Source organism: Microcaecilia unicolor, chromosome 3 (genome assembly GCF_901765095.1).
Source record: "Microcaecilia unicolor chromosome 3, aMicUni1.1, whole genome shotgun sequence".
NCBI classification, from domain to species: Eukaryota; Metazoa; Chordata; class Amphibia; order Gymnophiona; family Siphonopidae; genus Microcaecilia; species Microcaecilia unicolor.
Genome location: NC_044033.1, coordinates 534102844 through 534121874, shown reverse-complemented (window position 1 = coordinate 534121874; position 19031 = coordinate 534102844). Strand labels below are relative to the sequence as shown.

At 43.7% G+C, this 19031-nt stretch overlaps 1 protein-coding gene across 1 annotated transcript in view; it reads left to right on the top strand.

Moving 5' to 3' along the window:
- COL10A1 (collagen type X alpha 1 chain) overlaps window positions 1–18779 on the top strand; it is a 39533-nt gene extending 20754 nt beyond the window's left edge. The window contains exons 3-4 of the mRNA XM_030199226.1: window positions 2366–2519; window positions 16411–18779. Of these exons, the coding sequence (XP_030055086.1) occupies window positions 2381–2519; window positions 16411–18275 (2004 nt within the window). The 5' untranslated portion in view covers window positions 2366–2380 and the 3' untranslated portion in view covers window positions 18276–18779. The remainder of the gene's footprint in view (window positions 1–2365; window positions 2520–16410) is intronic.
- The last annotated feature ends 252 nt before the right edge of the window (window positions 18780–19031 follow it).

Sequence of the window (19031 nt, the reverse complement as noted above, 5' to 3'; positions counted from 1 at the left end):
TGTCTCCACTTCTACCATTTAAAGTGGTTACATGCAATATTCCAAATTTCAGGTTTTAAAAAAAATGTTTTTGTTTGGTACAATGGTCCACTATCAGTTTATGTTTCAATATTTTTATTGATGACAGTTCACCATAAACACCTCCAGACAACAGAAGTATACCAAAATTCAAATAAGAAAATGTGTACAACAAATGCAAAATTGTACTGTCCATCATCAAACTTTTAACATTTTTATCCCCATCTCACCCCCACCCTCTATTATGTATTTATATTGCAACACTTTTATTGATAACAATTCCAAACAAAACAATTAAAACTGTACTTTTACAAATGCTCTAAATATGAAAATGTACTCCAGGAAGTCACCATCAACACACCTAAAATAAATCTACCAGTTTTGGACACCCTAAAAATTCTTGGGAGTCACCATTGTTCGACACCTAACACTTGAGAATCATGCGAAAAACATAACTAAAAAGATGTTTCATTCAATGTGGAAACTAAAAAGAGTTAGACCATTTTTCCCAAGGACTGTCTGCTGCAATCTGGTACAATCATTGGTACTCAGTCATCTGGACTACTGTAACTCACTCTATGCCGGCTGCAAAGAGCAAATACTTAAAAAACTCCAGACAGCCCAGAACACGGCAGCCAGACTAATATTCAGCAAATCAAAATACGAAAGTGCGAAACCCCTACGAGAAAAACTACACTGGCTCCCATTCAAAGAACGCATCACGTTCAAACTTTGTACCCTAGTCCATAAAATCATCCATGGCGACGCCCCAACCTACATGTCAGACCTAATAGACCTACCACCCAGGAACGCAAAAAAATCTTCTCGCACATTCCTCAATCTTCATCCTCCCAAGTGTAAAGGTCTGAAATACAAATTAATGCACACATCCATCTTTTCCTATATGAGCACGTAGTTCTGGAACGCGTTGCCATGTAACCTGAAAACGGTCTATGAACTGACCAATTTCCGTAAACTATTGAAAACGTATCTCTTCGACAAGATATATCACAAAGATCAACACGTGTAACTGTATAATCTTTAATACATCCAGAAATGTCTTATAATGTCTTCTGCTTTAATACCATCATGTATTTCACCACCATGTAACCTAAAACCCTCTGTAAAACCAAATGTATATTCTCTTCTATTTCCAGTATCCATGATGAACTGTAAGCCACATTGAGCCTGCAAAAAGGTGGGATAATGTGGGATACAAATGCAATAAATAAATAAATACATAAATAAAAGTATTACCAGCTGTCAACCAATTGTCCTCCAACCCCTCCCTCCCCCACCCACCTGCCCTCTCAGCCCTAACTCCTCCCCCCCCCCCCCCCCACTCTCAATTTAATTACTCGAGTGAGTTAACAGTTTAAGATGTAGCTTTGTCCCTTCGAGGGAAGGGTTTCCCATAAGGGTTCCCATTTGTTCCTAAACCGGGCTCTTGGAATGCTATCCATACTCTTTACCTCACATCTTTCAATCTTCATTTGGCATATCAGTTGCTTTCTCCACCACTGCAAGGAGGGGCCCGAAGAGGAGAGCCAAAACTTTAAGATAGTCGCTATTCCAAAATATATAGCAATCTCTATAAACCCCTTAAATCCAGCTTGGGGGGGCAGTCGTATACTTATATTGATTAAAGAGAAGCAATGGGTCCAATACCAAAGAACACCCCCACATGTCCTCCACCATCCCCAGTAAACTCTTCCAAAAGCGACTCGCAGCTGAGCATAACCAGAACATATGCCCCAGTGAGGCCCAAGCTCCCCCACATTTTGCACAAGAACCCGCCTCCGCTATTTTCGCCCGAAAAGCCCTGTGTGGAGATATATATAACCGAAGGAGGAAACGGCCACCATCAGTTTATTTTCAACCCTTCTGTCTATAGAACTTTGTTGCTCGTGAATATGAGTTTTGAACATTCATGTAGCAAAGTGGAGGATGGCAAGGTGAAGAGGAAATCACTTTGCCAGATTATAGGCATGCTAGGAGTAGAGGTGGATGGTGATGGTTGGAAAATGTTTAAGAATGTAAGAATAGACATACTGGGTCAGACCAATGGTTCATCTAGCCCAATATCCTGCTTCCAACAGTGGCCAATCCAGGTCCCAAGTACTGTACCTGGCAGAAACCCAAATAGTAGCAGCATTCCATGTTAACAGTCCCAGGGAAGAAGTCCTGGAAGTGAGGAAAAGGAGCAGGTTTGGGGCTACATAAGGGAATGTATGTGTACATCTACTGTACACCCTGGATGGAACACTTTGATGTCATTTCCTGTGTTAACTATCAGTGTAGCAATGGTCACGGTGAGTTCTGAACGTTTTCCTTTCTTTCCTTGCAGGATTGAGCTGGGACCATGAAGTTGCCTTCACTACTGCTGATTTTACTGTCATCACTAGGCTCGCTCCACGGAGGCGTTTATTACTCTGAAAGATCCTCAAAGCAGAATGGCGTGAAGGGTCCCATGTATCATCCTTACAATGTCAAAAGCCAGAGTAAGTCTAGGCCCCTTCTCAAACCAGTGGCATAAATCAACTCATTGATAAAACATGTTTATTTTGAAATGTGGTGGTTCATTGGATATAACAACCTCTCATTCTTCCTCGGTGACTAATCTTTTTCCTTAATACCTACTCAAGAACAATAAATTTGCTCATAGAAATAGAAGACATTTGCGCTAAGGACCATTTGAGCCTCCCACTCAGTCCTTTTCTGCCTCTCAACTGATCTTGATGCTGTGGGATCTTGGATGAGAGACCACTCAGGAAGGTCGTCAGTGCACACTAAATGCTGAGAAGCTTCTGGAAATAAAATAGGCTGCATGGCACTTAACACATGGTAAATCTGTCACTGCACCGTAGTAAAAGGAGCCCTTAGTCTGGGTACTATTTGAAAGAGTAAATAACAATTTCCTATTTACCTGTTGCTCCCCACTCATGACATTTATTTATTTATTTGTTACATTTATACCCCGCATTTTCCCACCTATTTGCAGGCTCAATGTGGCTTTTATAGTATCATAAGGCGATTGCCATTATGGAAGATAACAAATACAAGGTTGTGTTATGGTCACTGGTAGAAGTGTTTCAGGCGTCATGGGGTCAAGGATAATAAATTGTCTAGTATGATCATAGATTATCTTGTGTTGCTGGGTGTGGGGATTTATGTTGGATCGGTGGGATAAGCTTTTTTGAAGAGGTGGGTTTTCAATGATTTCCTGAAGTTTAGGTGGTCATGTATTGTTTTCACTGCATACGGGAGTCCATTCCATAGTTGTGCGCTTATGTAGGAGAAGCTAGATGCGTGAGTTGTTTTGTATTTTAGCCCTTTACAGTTTGGGTAATGTAAGTTTAGGTACGATCGTGCTGATCCGAGTCTGTTTCTAGTTGGTAGATCAATGAGGTCTGTCATGTATCCTGGGACTAAGCCATAGATGATTTTCCAGCTTATAATCGAAATAGAAAAACGCCTATATTGTGACTCAAATCGGGAGATAGACGTTTATCTCACAAAAGCGAATAAAGCTGTATAATCGAAAGCCGAATTTGGACGTTTTCAACTGCACTCCGTCGCGGATGCGGACAAAGTTGATGGGGGCGTGTCGAAGGCGTGGTGAAGGCGGAACTGGGGCATGGTTATCAGCCGATCAGAGATGGGCGCCTTTCGCCGATAATAGAAAAAAAATATGCGTTTTTAGCGAGAATTTAGGGCACTTTTCCTGGACCCTGTTTTTCCACGAATAAGGCCCCAAAAAGTGCCCTAAATGACCAGATGACCACTGGAGGGAATCGGGGATGACCTCCCCTGACTCCCCCAGTGGTCACAAACCCCCTCCCACCACAAAATATGCCATTTCACAACTGTTTATTTTCACCCTCAAATGTCATACCCACCTCCCTGGCAGCAGTATGCAGGTCACTGGAGCAGTTATTAGGGGGTGCAGTGGACTTCAGGCAGGTGGACCCAGGCCCATCCCTCCCCTACCTGTTACAATTGTGCTGCTTAATGCTTATTAGTCGTCCAACCCCCCAAACCCACTGTACCTACATGTAGGTGCTCCCTTCACCCCTTAGGGCTATAGTAATGGTGTAGACTTGTGGGCAGTGGGTTTTGAGGGGGATTTGGGGGGGCTCAACACACAAGGGAAGGGTGCTATGCACCTGGGAGCTCTTTTACCTTTTTTTTTGTTTTTGTAAAAGTGCCCCCTAGGGTGCCCGGTTGGTGTCCTGGCATGTGAGGGGGGACAGTGCACTACGAATCCTGGCCCTCCCACGAACAAATGCCTTGGATTTATTCGTTTTTGAGCTGGGCGCTTTCATTTTCCATTATCGCTGAAAAACAAAAACGCCCAGCTCACAAATTGTCGAATAAAACATGGACGTCTATTTTTTCGAAAATACGGTTTCTGTCCGCCCCTTCATGGACCTGTTCTCGGAGATAAACGCCCATGGAGATAGACGTTTTCGTTCAATTATGCCCCTCTTTTGGGACTAAGGTGCAGATTTTGAAGATGATCTGTTCTTTGATTGGGAGCCAGTACAGCTTTTCTCGAAGGGGTTTGGCGCTGTCAAATCGTGTTTTACCATATATCAGTCTGGCTGCTGTATTTTGGGTGGTTTGGAGTTTTTTAGTGAGTTGTTCTTTGCACCCCGCATAGATACCGTTGCAGTAGTCTGCGTGGCTTAGGACCATTGATTGTACTAGTTTACGAAAGGTATCCCTCTGGAAGAAAGGTTTTATTCATTTGAGTTTCCATATTGAGTAGAACATTTTCTGTATTACTGTTTTTACTTGGCTCTCGAGAGTGAGGTTGCGGTCGATAGTTACTCAGCGTATGTTTAGGCTATCTGAGATAGGGAGTGTGTGTCCTGGGGTGTTTAAGGTTGCGGGTTTGAAGTTGTTATGTTGGGAAGAGAGGATAAGGTAGTGTGTTTTTTCAGTGTTCAGTTTCAGTTGGAATGAGTTTGCCTAGGAGTTCATGATGTTCAGGCTATCATTTATTTCTTTGGTTATTTCAATCAAGTCATGTCTGAAGGGAATGTAGATTGTGACGTCATCTGCATAGATGAATGGGTTAAGGCCTCGTTTGGATAGGGACTTTGCCAATAGGATCATCATCATGTTGAAGAGTATTGGTGATAATGGTGATCCTTGGGGTACTCCACAGGCTGCTTTCCACGATGGTGATATGTTTGAATTTTATTGTCTGTGTGCTTGTGGGCACTTCTGTCTTGATTCCTTGTTTAGGGTGCCTTTGTGCACTTCTGCTTATGTTCTTCTCGGTCTGTTTGTGTGCTAGGTTCAGCCTTCAGCCATAGTTCTGTTGTTTGTCTGTGTGGGTCAGCTTTGTGTCCTGCCTAGTCTGCCCTGTTTGTCTTCAGCTCCAGTCCCCTTCCTGCTTGTCTCTGCCCTGTTTGCTTTCAGCTTCTGTTCCTGCTAAGCTTGTTTGAGTATCCTGAATCTGGTTCTAGTATCCTGAGTCCTGTTCTTGCCAAGCTTGTTTGAAAATCCTGAATCCTGCTTGAGTATCCTGAATCCTGTTCCTGCCAAGCTCGTTCCAGTATCCTGAATCCTGTTCCAGCCAAGTCAAATCTGTTCCAGCATTTGGTTCCAGCCAAGCCAAGTGCATCCTGAATCCTGTCCAGTCCTGCTTGGGGGGGGGGGGGGGGTTGCTTTCTGTTGCTGCTTGACGACAGTAGGCCAAGGGCTCACGTTGTTCCAGAGTTCGTGACTGTTTAAAGCCTGGGACTGTGACACTTGGGTGCCAAATACTTCGATGCCCCGGAGCTCCCGGCATCCTGTGCCAAGGGAGAATAGTGACGGTGCTTCTTAGCCTTCGCTCGATGCCCGTCACCGAGGCTCCTTGGTGCTGACAAGGACAACGTTGAATCCTCACTTCACCTTGGGCTTGGGTCCAGGCCTGCACAGGAGGCCTCAAGTAAGGTGGGGACCCACTCAATGCCTCTCTGCTCCCAGCGTGTCTTGGCCTCTCAGCAGCCATGTGTACCTCTGCTCCTGACGTCGATGCATCCCCCGATGTCAACGTTGATGCTGCCGACTTCGATGGACCGGACTGAGTCACAAAAAGTTTCTCACATCGGGCCTCTCGAGCAAGTTGGGTCCTTTTCTTCATATGAAGACACAGGGCACAATGAGCTGGGCTATGGTCAGGCCCAAGGCACTGAATACACCAAGAATGGGTATCTGTACCTGAGATAGTCCGAATTACAACATTTGAAGCCGCTGGGTGTCTTTGATGACATGGAAGGAAAAATGGCACCGGCAAAATCAAAAGACTCGATTGTGCCTAAGTAAAAAGGGCACAAAAAAGGATAGAAACCCAAACGCGTGGCCTGAAACCGGCCGCTTTCTAAAAAGAAAGAAAAAAATAAAGGAAAAAAGGAACTTGGGAAAATAAAGGACTTTTTTTAAACAAAAAAATAAAATAAATAAATAAATGAAGGAAAAATACACGACTACAAGTCGAGTATAAAAAACAGAAGGCTCTTTTCCCGGGCACTACAAGGAACTCAGAATAAACCTGCCACACCTCGTTGCGGAAAAAAAGAAAACTGAGGTACGTGCTTGCGCAGCGGGCAAAAAGTCAGTCCGCGCATGCGTGCTGCACGTGCTCCAGAAGGCTCTCGCAAAGTTTTTCTTTTTGCTAATGCAAATGCCGGTTCACGTGCCGATGCGGATGTCGACCCAGTTGTGAGTATAATCCAGCCCGCTTGTCCTCGGAGGAGGTTTTCTGTGATGCAATAGGAAGACATCATAGAGATTTGGGACTTTCAAACCCCTAAGAAAGGACCCAATGAAATCTGAAGGGCACATAGAGGCTTATTTTCAAAGCACTTAGCCTCCCAAAGTTCCATAGAAACCTATGGAACTTAGCCTCCCAAAGTGCTTTGAAAATATGCCTCATAGTATTCTAGTGACTGTCTCAACGCTAGATGAGCAAGGAAGGATATGTCTCAGGGTGACTTAGAAGTTCAGCAACCAGATATAACTTACTATAATGCCTCTGTATTGCTCCATGGTGCAACTTCACCTTGAGTATTGCATTCAGTTCTGGTTCCCGTATCTCAAAAAAGATATAGTGGAATTAGAAAAAGTTCAAAGAAGAGCGGCCAAAATGATAAAGGGGATGGATTTCCTCTCATAGGAGGAAAGGCTAAACAGGTTAGTGCTCTTCAGCTTGGAAAAGAAACAGATGAGGGGAGATATGATTGAGGTCTACAAAATCCTGAGTGGTGTAGAATGAGTAGAAGTAAATTGATTTTTTACTTGTTTCAAAAGTACAAAGACTAGGGGACACTCAAGGAAGTTACATGGAAATACTTTTAAAACAAATAGGAAGAAATATTTTTTTGCTCAACAAATAGTTAAGCTCTGGAACTCTTTGCTGGAGGATGTAGTAACAGTGGTTAGTATATCTCGGTTTAAAAATGGTTTCGACAAATTCCTGGAGGAAACGTCCATAGTCTGCTATTGAGACAGACTTGGGGAAGCAACTGCTTGTCCTGGGATTGGTACCATGGCATATTGCTACTATTTGAATTTCTGCTAGATACTTGTGACCTGGCCTGGCCACTGTTGGAAACAGGATACTGGGCTAGATGGACCATTTGTCTGACTCAGTATGGCTACTCTTATTTTCCTATGTTCTTATGTCACTAGACCAATATCATCATTGGCATATATCTCCCCTCAGGAAAGATGACAGATGAGAAGACACTGCAAAGACACGCTGTATACGGACAGCCAGGTGTTATAGTATCTGTAACAGATAGGAGGTAGAATGCGTGATTAGTGTGGTTTACTCATGAGTATTTTTTAACCGTTATCTGCAGGGGTACCAGGAGCAGGAACTTCCAAGCAGCAAGACATAGGACCACCTGTGGGGCAGCCTGAAAAGCCACCATCTTAGGAGGGGCAGCCTGATGAACTTCCACTACTGGAAGAAGAGGTGGTGGAACCTCCATCCCCCGAAGACTAGTAAGAGGAGCCACCGTACCCTGGGCACCAGCAGAAGACAGTGTCAGCTGCAGGTTGGGCTGAGAGCCCAGAATCCCTGCTCCCTCCATCACCATACCATCCAGGTGGAAGAGGATCATGCAGAAGAGGACGGGGATCACCTCCTATGGCTGGTGCAGGAGGAGATGGTCCCCCAAACATCTGAAATGGTAAATGATCTAGTGGCCATCTGGGAGTGTGTGAACCTGCAGCTGGAGCTGGAGGTGCAGAAGCAGTGTTGTGATGCAGTGTGTGAACAGGTAGAGCTGCAGCACGAACAACAGGTTACACTACAAGGACAATATCACCTCCAGAGGGAACATCTGGTGCTGCAGCAAGAACAGGCCCAACATCTGGCCTGCACTGCTGCCTCTCTACATCAGATTGCACAACATCAAGGAGGGCACTGTCCTGAACCCCTGACTGCCATTAGGGTACTCTATCCCTGCCTGGACATTCACCAGGGAGGGAGGAGGTTCAGCAGGGGGAGATAAGGGACCATTACATCAGAGACATTAATTCACTGGTTTTGCACTAGTTTGATATTCACATTTATTATTAAAATATCTCACCTTTTGCACTTAAAAGGCCTGTTGAATAAGTCTATTTTTGGCAGCCTGAGATGGGGAGGAGCATCATTTGCTGAGGCAAACTTCCTGTCAGGGTCTTCAGTGATGTCCTCCTCAGAAGATCAAGCTTTGGGTGATGATATTGTACAGCATACAGCGTGCTGTGAAAATACTGCACACCTTCTGAGGGCTGTATAGAAGCTTACTTCTGGTCCTGTCGAGGCACCTGAAGCGGATCTTGCTCTATGACAGATCTGGTCTGCCAATAGGCTCTGTTGTATCTCTGTTCCTGAGGCATGTTTGGCTGCCTGATAGGTGACACAACACTGGTCTTGAAAGGATAGCCCCAGTCATGTAGAGTATGGAAAGAAAGAAAACAAAATTTATAAACCAAAAAAGCACTGTTGAGGCCTGGGAAGTATGGAAAAGATGGAGCATGTCATGCAGGCAATGTGTGAACTTGCAGTTGATATGTTCTCCTGTCCCCCTGTGCCAGGCAGAGTTCCCAATGATATATGTGTATACGGAAGGGGACAGTATATGCCAGAGTGAGAGTGCTGCCATGTGAATCTGCAAGATATATTTGGAGAGATGTTCTCCAGCACACACTGAAAAACTGGATACCTGCCCCAGTTACCTACTAAAATCTGCCCCTGATCGCTTCATTACAGACCTCATATCCCATATAAATTACATGCTCCAACATGGCCTCTTCCCTGAGGAATATGGCAATATCCTGCTCATCCCAATCCCAAAAGATACCAAGAAAAAAACATCCAAACTTGCCAACTACCGCCCAGTTGCATCTATTCCATTAGTAGTTAAACTGATGAAGAGCATGGTGACCAGACAGACCACCGACTACATGGACAAATTCTCAATATTACATGAATCACAATCAGGATTCTGCCCCCTCCACAGTACTGAAACAGTGCTAGTCACCCTCTTGGCTAAATTCAAGCAGGAAATAGCTATAGGTAAAAGCATACTTCTCCAATTTGACATGTCGAGCGCATTCGACATTGTAAATCACAATATACTACTAAGACTCTTAGACCACTTCAGAATTGGTGGAAATGTACTTAGCTGGATCAAGGGTTTCCTAACCACTAGAACATACCAAGTGAAATCGAACCTAAACATATCACCACCTTGGAAGGCAGACTGTGGAGTACCTCAAGGATCACCATTATCACCAACACTTTTCAACATAATGATGATTCCACTGGCCAAGTCCTTATCAAAGCAAGGCCTCAACCCATTCATCTACGCAGACGATGTCACAATATGCATCCCCTTCAGCCATGATCTAACAGAAATCAATAATAAAATCAAACTCGGCCTGAACATCATGGACTCGTGGGCAAACTCTTTTCAACTGAAATTGAACACTGAAAAAACACATTGCCTCATCTTATCATCTCAACACAATACGTACAAACCCACAACCTTAATCACCCCAGAACACACTCTCCCTATCTCAGACAGCCTGAAAATACTCGGCGTTACAATTGACCGCAACCTCACACTCGAGAGCCAAGTTAACTCTACAACAAAGAAAATGTTCCACTCAGTGTGGAAACTTAAACGTGTAAAACCTTTCTTCCCGAGGGAAATATTTCGTAACCTAATACAATCAATGGTTCTAAGCCATGCAGACTACTGCAACGGAATCTACGCGGGATGCAAAGAACAACTTACTAAGAAACTCCAGACCGCTCAAAATACAGCAGCGACTGATATTTGGTAAATCGCGATTCAAAAGCGCCAAACCCCTCTGATAAAAATTGCACTGGCTTCCAATCAAGGAACGTATTACCTTCAAAATCTGCACCCTGATCCACAAAATTATCTATGGCCAAGTCCCAGGATACATGACTGACCTCATAGACCTACCAATCAGAAACAACCAGATCATCTCGAACATACTTAAATCTCCACTACCCAAATTGCAAAGGACTTAAATACAAAGCAACCAACGCATCCAGCTTCTCCTACATGGGTACACAACTATGGAACGCATTGACAAAAACTGTGAAAACCATCTACGACCACCTAAACCCCATCATACACGTCAGACCTAATTGACTTACCAGAGAGAAACAACAAAAGTTCATCACGCACCTGCTTAAACCTTCATTATCCCAATTGCAGAGGACTTAAATACAGGTCTGTACATACATCCAGTTTCTCATACACCTGCACACAACTATGGAATGAATTACCGATCACCATAAAAACAACACACGACCTGACAACCTTCCAAAAGTTATTAAAGACCTACTTATTCATAAAGGCGTACAATAAAGATTCCCCATAACGATCTGACTTCCTAATTATTGCAATCACAACTATTAAGGAACCCTCCTGTCTGTTCATCCTAATTACATCCTCACGACTGAATATTATATCTTGCCCTGATATCATTATGTTATGTTATGTTGATCTTTCAATCCACTTCCAATCCAATATGATTTACTTATGCACTCTTATTTGTAATAACTGTAAAATTATTATTCCGTTAATATGATTGCTATGATATTCTATGTACCCATCTGTATCTATATTCTGAAATTCTTAACCTATAATGTGTGCATGTTGCTATAACAATTTGTAAGCCTCATTGAGCCTGCAAATAGGTGTGAAAATGTGGGATACAAGTGCAGAAAATAAATAAATAAATAAACAAACTTCAGGAAATCACTAAAAACCAACCTTTTCAAAAAGGCATACACCACTTGACCCAACATAAATACCTACACTCTGCAACACAGCATAACCAAAGCTCGTAATAAACATACATAACCTTTCCTCTCCTCGTTCCCCATCATCCCTGAAACACATGTACCTTTAATCGATCACAATATCATCTTGTATATGGTTCTCTACCGGACTAGGCGAATGTACCTTGAATTAACCACAATATCATCTTGTATTTGTTTCTCTACTGGACTTGGCGAATGCCTTTACGGTACTACGTAAGCCACATTGACCCTGCAAATAGGTGGGAAAATGTGGGATACAAATGCAAAAAAAAAAAAAAAGTGTATTAGATGGTACAGTAGTGAATACTGTAGGTATGCAGTTGTAGCCTTTACTGAGCAGCCAAGCATCTCCATGTAGTCCAGCCTCACAGCCTTGAGCCAGCCTTGACTGTGACTGCACATGGGCATCATGACAGGGCCCAGGAAATCTTACACACACCTCAATAAGGAGGAACCTCGCATTGTACACTACCTGCATGGTCAGTGATTGGTAGAGTCTGCGGTTTCTATAAGCTCTCTCTCTCATCCTGCCCAGGTGGTCTTGGGGACCATAGACTGCACACATGTTGCCCTAATGTTGAAGGAAACTCAGTGATGACATAGAAATCCCCATGGTCTGCTCTCTTTGCTCTTGGCTGCATGGAAAGGTGATATAATCTGGCAGCCTTCTGAATAGAGCTCTCAAAAAGGACTCTATACCATGGCTGGTGGCAGATTGTGAGATGTCAGTGGCTGTTCCAACAACATGCTGGAAAGTACCTGTTGCAAGGAAGGCCAGTGCAGTGGTGACCTTCACTGACACAGGCAAGGCATGGTTTCTCAGGGTCTGGGCCTCAAGATCATCTTTTAAATAGCTATAGCATTTAGCAATGTTATCTTCTCATTTGATAAGTCCAACGATTGAAGTTGTAAATCAATCAATTTGAGAGCTTTCTGCTGGGGTATCACCGTATATAATGATCGGACATCCATTGTTACCAAAACAAAGGGGTTTTTTATGAGTGGTAGCTCCTGTAAGTTATTAATCAGATGCGTCAAATCCCTTATGTAAGATGGGATCGTTAATGTAGAAGGTTGTAAGTGGAAGTCCAAGTACTGAGATAGGGGTTCGTTCAGAGCCCCCCTGCTAGCAATTATTGGTCTCCCCAGAGGATTAACTAATGACTTGTGTATCTTAGGGATAAAATGTATCTGAGGAATCTTAGGGTGGGACATATATAGGTACTGGTATTCTCTAGTAGAAATGGTCCCTGCTGAGCTAGCTGATTGAAGAATTTGTTTAATTTCCATCTGATATTTATCTGTGGGATCCTGGGATAAAGACATGTAAAGATTAGTGTCCCTGAGTTGATGGCTCGCTTCCTTCCTGTAATCCTCTAAATCTTGAATCACCATACCACCCCCCTTATCTGCTCTCTGAATTATGATGGATGAATCAGATTGTAATTCACAAAGTGCTGTAGGGTGAGATACATAATACCTAGGGCAACAGGTACCCACAGATTACTTATACCAAGATTCCCTGATGCATAAGTCTGCCTAACAGACTCACTAGCTCTGTCTAGGGTGAGATACAGGAATCTTGCTTCTGGCACCTCTCCAGGTGTTTTGGTGTGTAGAGTGAAAAAGAAAGACACAGCTGATAGATAGATATATTAGCTTTATTATGGATAAGGAAATAGAAATACTCTGCGCTAGCTTATGCAATAAAAATATCCCTTACTGATATGAGCACTACCAAAATATATTGTCTAAACTACACTCTGATTATCCTGAGACTAAGTACGGTAATGATTAGAACAGTACAAATGATAACCTAATAATCCTTATGAAACTTATCACATCTTATGCAAAATACACATTAGCTGCTTTCCCTGACCAAGAGCTGACATAAACCAGTCGTACTTAGATAAAACCACTGCCTAACCCCAGACCAGGAAATATATCACTGTGATCTTACCACGCTGTCTTGATGACGGCTTCAGATAAGACCGGAGCAGAATCTCCCCAGACGCTATTTTAGCTGTCTGTGTCTTTTGTAGTGCAGGTCTTTATCAGCCCACGTAGGTTCCCGTCACTCCTTTGGTTATCAGAGCCAATATCTCTGCCACAGGTATTTGCACCAGGATGCAGGTCACGAGGTTGGTATCATACAAAGTCTCTGGCTCCCCCGAGCCTTGCTGGATTTCTCTGGTCCTCTTACCAGTTGCCCCTCTTCCAAGGGTCTCCGACTCACTCCCTTACTTCTGTTCCCGCTTTCCCCGTACCTCTCGGTCAGGTGATGGTAGGAACCAATCATGATCTTGTCCAGTTCAGTACATGGGCAAGAAGAGTTCTTTGTTTTGTGACCTTGGAGAATGGTAACTTCTGGAGCCATGTCTGCCTCCCTACTCTGTTCTCAGGGTGATAGAAGGGGGTGTTTAGAACACAGACTGTCCTTGGCTTTAGCAAGCCTGTCAGTGATTTTCCACAAGCTGAAGCTGAATCTTGCTGACACAGAGATGTTGCAGCAGCCATCTTATTATACCAAGATGTCATAAGCTTGTATAGGCCAAGACCAGCTTAGGCTAGATCACAGGGAAATACCCCTACAGTGCTTGTATTTGTGATCTCTTCAAATTATTATAAAAATATCCCCGATGTTGTTCCATGTGGGCTAAATCCTTTAAAACAAGCCTTTGAAAAGTTTCCACCACTGCATCAGGCGGTCCAGGTGGCATCCAAGTGGACGGGATGTGGTACTTGCTGGAAAAAGACGGAGTGATCTCAGATGTATTCATGTCTGTGTCCTGTGGTCCAAAATATGCCTTCAATCTCAATTTTCGAAATATTTTTTGAAGATATAATCTATTGGAGAAATCATAACTTGTGGATGGGACGAATGACAAACCAAATTTTAAAATGTCAACCTGGGTGGGTGTGAGAACCTTAGATGATAAGTTGTATGTCACTCTTTCTGGCATGGTTTCCAACGTGCCCTGTCTGACTTGGTGAGTTGCTGAGACGGTCCCTCCAGAGGCAACGAATCCGCTGTTGGTACAAAAGAAGATGAGGCTGAAGATGACCCTCCTGATGCTGAAGATGGTGGGATGTTTTCCATCTCATGCTGTTGAGTGACCCATCCTACATTGCTGGATCTAGTAATAGGCAAATCATCCCCTGAGGATTCGCTGGACGTGTTAGTGAAACCCACTCGCTTCATATGCTTGTATCTCCTGGATCGCCTGTTGGTGTCCATCCATGGATAAACATATCCGCGAGTGTAATCCCTCTCATCCCTCTTGAATTTGGACACTTTCTGTGCCCTAATTTCCTGTGTGTATTTTTCTATCGACTTCACAGGTTGTTGGTATTGGGTATCATATGTGGAAGAATCCATGGTAGCCCTCAACATATCCAACATTTTATTAAATTCCAATCTCTGTTGGATAAGTTGTTTTTGTAACTTGTTGACAGTGAGCAACATGAGGTCCAGGGAACATCGAGAAATTGCTTGATTCCAACTAGCTACAAACTCCTTATCGTCCAAAAATCTAGGTTCTTTATTCCATCTTAGACCCCTGGGGATCCTTTGCCTGTGACAGTACTCCACCAACGTTTTCACATGAAATTCAGTTCGTATAAGTAATTTATGTTGTCTCATAATATCATCCCATTCAATTCCAGCATCATCAGTGTCTGTTGTAAATAATCTCTCCCCCATCAATAATTCCTGGACCCTCTCCTCTGGAAGTTCCAATTTGCAGTCCCAGCCGGCTGCCATTAATCCCCTCATTATAGTAGATATTGAACTTAACTGGTCGATTTCCCTCAAGATAAATCTACAAAATTTCCAGAAATCCAAACTAGTACATCCCTTAACAAAATTTTTTTTAATTTTTTAATATGCAAATAGTGCTCAGTAACTGGGCTGTCACTCGAACTAACTGGAAGTTATTCATGGTGTTAAGCCCATCCAGTCATCATTGCACCAACTACCTCCTACCCTGTCTAATGAACTGAACTGGAGCTATAATCAACTATAGCCCCCACAGTGCTAATAACATATGGGCTTAATAGATTAAAGTCACTTATCTTATTGAAACGATGGCTAGGTGATTTACTACTCTTTAATTTGTCAATTTGGCTCAGTACATCTTCCAGGTTCACTGAGATTTCTTTCAATTCCTCTGCATCATCACCCTTGAAAACCATTTCTGGTAAAGGCGGATCTCTTATATCTTCCGTAAATATGGAAGCAAAGAGTTTAGGGCTCTTCAGCTTGGAGAAGAGACAGTTAAGGGGAGATATGATAAACGTCTATAGAATCCAGAATGGTGTGGAAAACGCCAAACGATAGTTTACTCTTTCAAAAAGTACAAAGACTAGGGGCCACTCCATCAAGTTACATGGTAATACTGTTAAAATGAATAGGAGAAAATATTTTTTCACTCACCATATAGTGGAACTCACACCAGAGAAAGTGGTAAAAGTAGTTAATATAGCTGGGTTAAAAAAAAGGTTTGGACAAATTCCTGGAGGAAAAAATCCATAAACAGTTATTAAGGTAGATTTGAGGATAGCCCACTGCTTATCCCTGAAGTTACGTATCAGGTATTCTTGCCACTTTTGGGGGCTCTGCCAGGTTCTTGTAATCTGGACTGGCCACTGTTAGGAAGAGGATGCTGGGCTAGGTTGACCCTTAGGGCAACTCTTATGTTCTTAGTTGAAGTGATGCTGTACTCTCAGTTTTTAATGTAATGATTTTAACACCGTACTGTAATGTTTTATAATCTATTACATTTTGTTTCTTTTCTGTATCGTGCATGTAATTTTTACATTGGGCAGAATTTAAGATGTTTGTATAAACATGTTTTTTAAACATTAAACATGACTCATAGTTTTCACAATTAGACAAGCATAAAATGTCACCACTATTTATACATACTTATGAATTTGCTTGATCATTTTTAATGATGTTTACAATGGATTTTTACAACTTCGAAAGAAGAAATATTCAAAATGAAACAAAATAAACCTTTTTTATTGTCTTTCAGCTATGCAAGGAAAGGAACAACAAGGACCTCCTGGCCCACCAGGGCCACCAGGTCTGAGAGGGCATCCAGGACCCCCTGGACAAAAGGGAAAGATAGGATATGGAAGTCCAGGCCCACATGGCCCTCCAGGTCTCCCAGGACCACAGGGAGTTTCTGCAGTTGGAAAACCAGGTCTACCAGGTCTTCCAGGAAAACCAGGAGATAAGGGATTTCCTGGAGAAAAAGGAGACGTGGGACTCACTGGCTTCCCAGGACCAAGAGGGCTACAAGGGCCACCAGGAAATCTAGGCCCTGCTGGAATTTCTGCTGCTGGGAAGCCAGGTTCCCCAGGAGTACCGGGTGCACCAGGTCCAAGAGGTGCTCCAGGGCTGAAGGGAGAAATGGGCATGCCTGGTATAAATGGATTAAAAGGAGAAAATGGTTATGGTACTCCAGGAAGTCCAGGTGAGAGAGGTCCTCCAGGTCTTCTAGGACCACCAGGACCTGCTGGAATAAATGGCCATGGAAAACCAGGTGAACGGGGACTTCAAGGGCAACCAGGAAAACAAGGTGACCAAGGGTTACCTGGTGAACCAGGACTTCCAGGCATTCCAGGAAATCGAGGGCTTCAAGGAGAGCCTGGGCCACCAGGGATTGGAAAACCTGGAGTTACTGGAGTACCAGGCTTGCCAGGGCCTCATGGACAGAAAGGAGTAACTGGGCTTCCAGGTATGCCTGGGCCTCCAGGGTCACAGGGCTTTGGTAAACCAGGTGTACCAGGGATTAAAGGACAAAAAGGACATGAAGGCCCTCCAGGTATTTCAGGGATTAAAGGGGAAAAAGGACCAGCTGGTCTTCCAGGAGCACCAGGAATACCTGGAGAACCAGGAAATGTGGGACCTCAAGGACAGAAAGGATTACCAGGGGAACCTGGTCTGTTAGGACCTAAAGGTGTGGTAGGACCTCGAGGTCTACCTGGATATCCTGGGCTGAAAGGGGATACAGGTTTACCAGGCGTAGAGGGAAATCCAGGTCACCCAGGAGAGCAGGGTCTTGCTGGCCTTAAAGGTCACCCAGGTTTACCAGGCCAGAAAGGAGACACTGGGTCTGTAGGTCGTCCAGGTCCTCCTGGTGCACCTGGTGCAATAGGACTTAAAGGAATACCAGGATACAATGGTGAACCAGGTCCCAGAGGAGCTCCTGGAATACCAGGTATGAGAAGCCCTGCTGGGCCTCCAGGCATTCCTGGACTTCCCGGCCATAAGGGAGAACCAGGAATGCCTGGATTGCCAGGGCCTGCTGCCATTCCTACAAAAGGTATGACTGGACCAATAGGGCCACCTGGACCTCCAGGGCCAAGAGGTATTAATGGGGAGCCAGGTCTACCTGGTCCTCCCGGTCCACCTGGCTCACCGGGCCAAACAGTAATTCCTGACCACATACCAACTGGCTACATAAAGACAGGACAAATTCCAGCCTTAACAGGGAGGCCTGTGTCAGCTTTCACAGCCATGCTTTCGAAAGCCTTTCCATTGACAGGATTTCCCATCAAATTTGACAAAACCCTATACAATCAGCAGCAGCATTATGATCCCAAAACTGGAATATTTACATGCAGGATCCCAGGACTTTACTATTTTGCTTACCATGTTCATGTGAAAGGAACTAATGTCTGGGTCGCCCTGTATAAGAACAGCAAACCTGTCATGTATACATTTGATGAGTACAAGAAAGGATACCTGGACCAGGCATCAGGAAGCGCTGTTTTAGAATTAACTGAAAATGATCAAGTCTGGCTACAGTTACCGAGTGCAGAATCCAATGGCCTGTATGCCTCAGAGTATGTTCACTCCTCCTTCTCTGGGCTTTTCTTTGGCTCCACATGATATGAATCTGTAATGTGCATGTGAGAATCTATCGCCGATGTGTCTACTGTCTGAGGATTAACAAGCCCGCATCCCGCATTCTCTGCTTCCTAACCAAAACCCTTAAAGAAATGGTTTCACTTCTGATGTTCTGAAGGAATCCCTGATCTCCAGATGTGCCCTCGGGATGAAGCTCACGTCTTACAAAATGTACTAAGTCATCAGTAGGAGTAGTGGTGGGGGAGGGGGGATGTTTTGGGGGATTTATTGTTCTGCACCTCAACATCCTGACCAGGTCTCCTCAGTACTGTGACATTGTAGAGAGCCTCCATCAGGGACAGTGAAAGCATTCAGGTACACTATGACATGGTTTGAAGTGGAATATTATGGAGAGTTAAAGGCGTGTGTAAAGTAAAATATTGGGAAACCTAACGATTTCTCTGCAGCCAGCACAGTGTATCACATCTGCTAAGCAGACCTCCTCTGTCTCAAAGAACTGATAATAAATGAATGTGGTTGACCTTGTGTTATTCTCCATCCCTATAACCTTCTTCCTGTCTTCATTCAACGCTCCAAATTTGGTACAATTTTCCTGATCCTAGAGAACACGACCAAGCATATGAATTAGGGGTTGATAGAACTGGCAGGAAAAAGACAGAGAAGGACCCACAAAGTCATCATATAAAACTGAATTTCTATTAATTCACCTCCTCCTGAAGTTGTATATTGATAGAGGATGCAGGTACACAGGGGACCAGAGCGCTCAAACCAGGCATC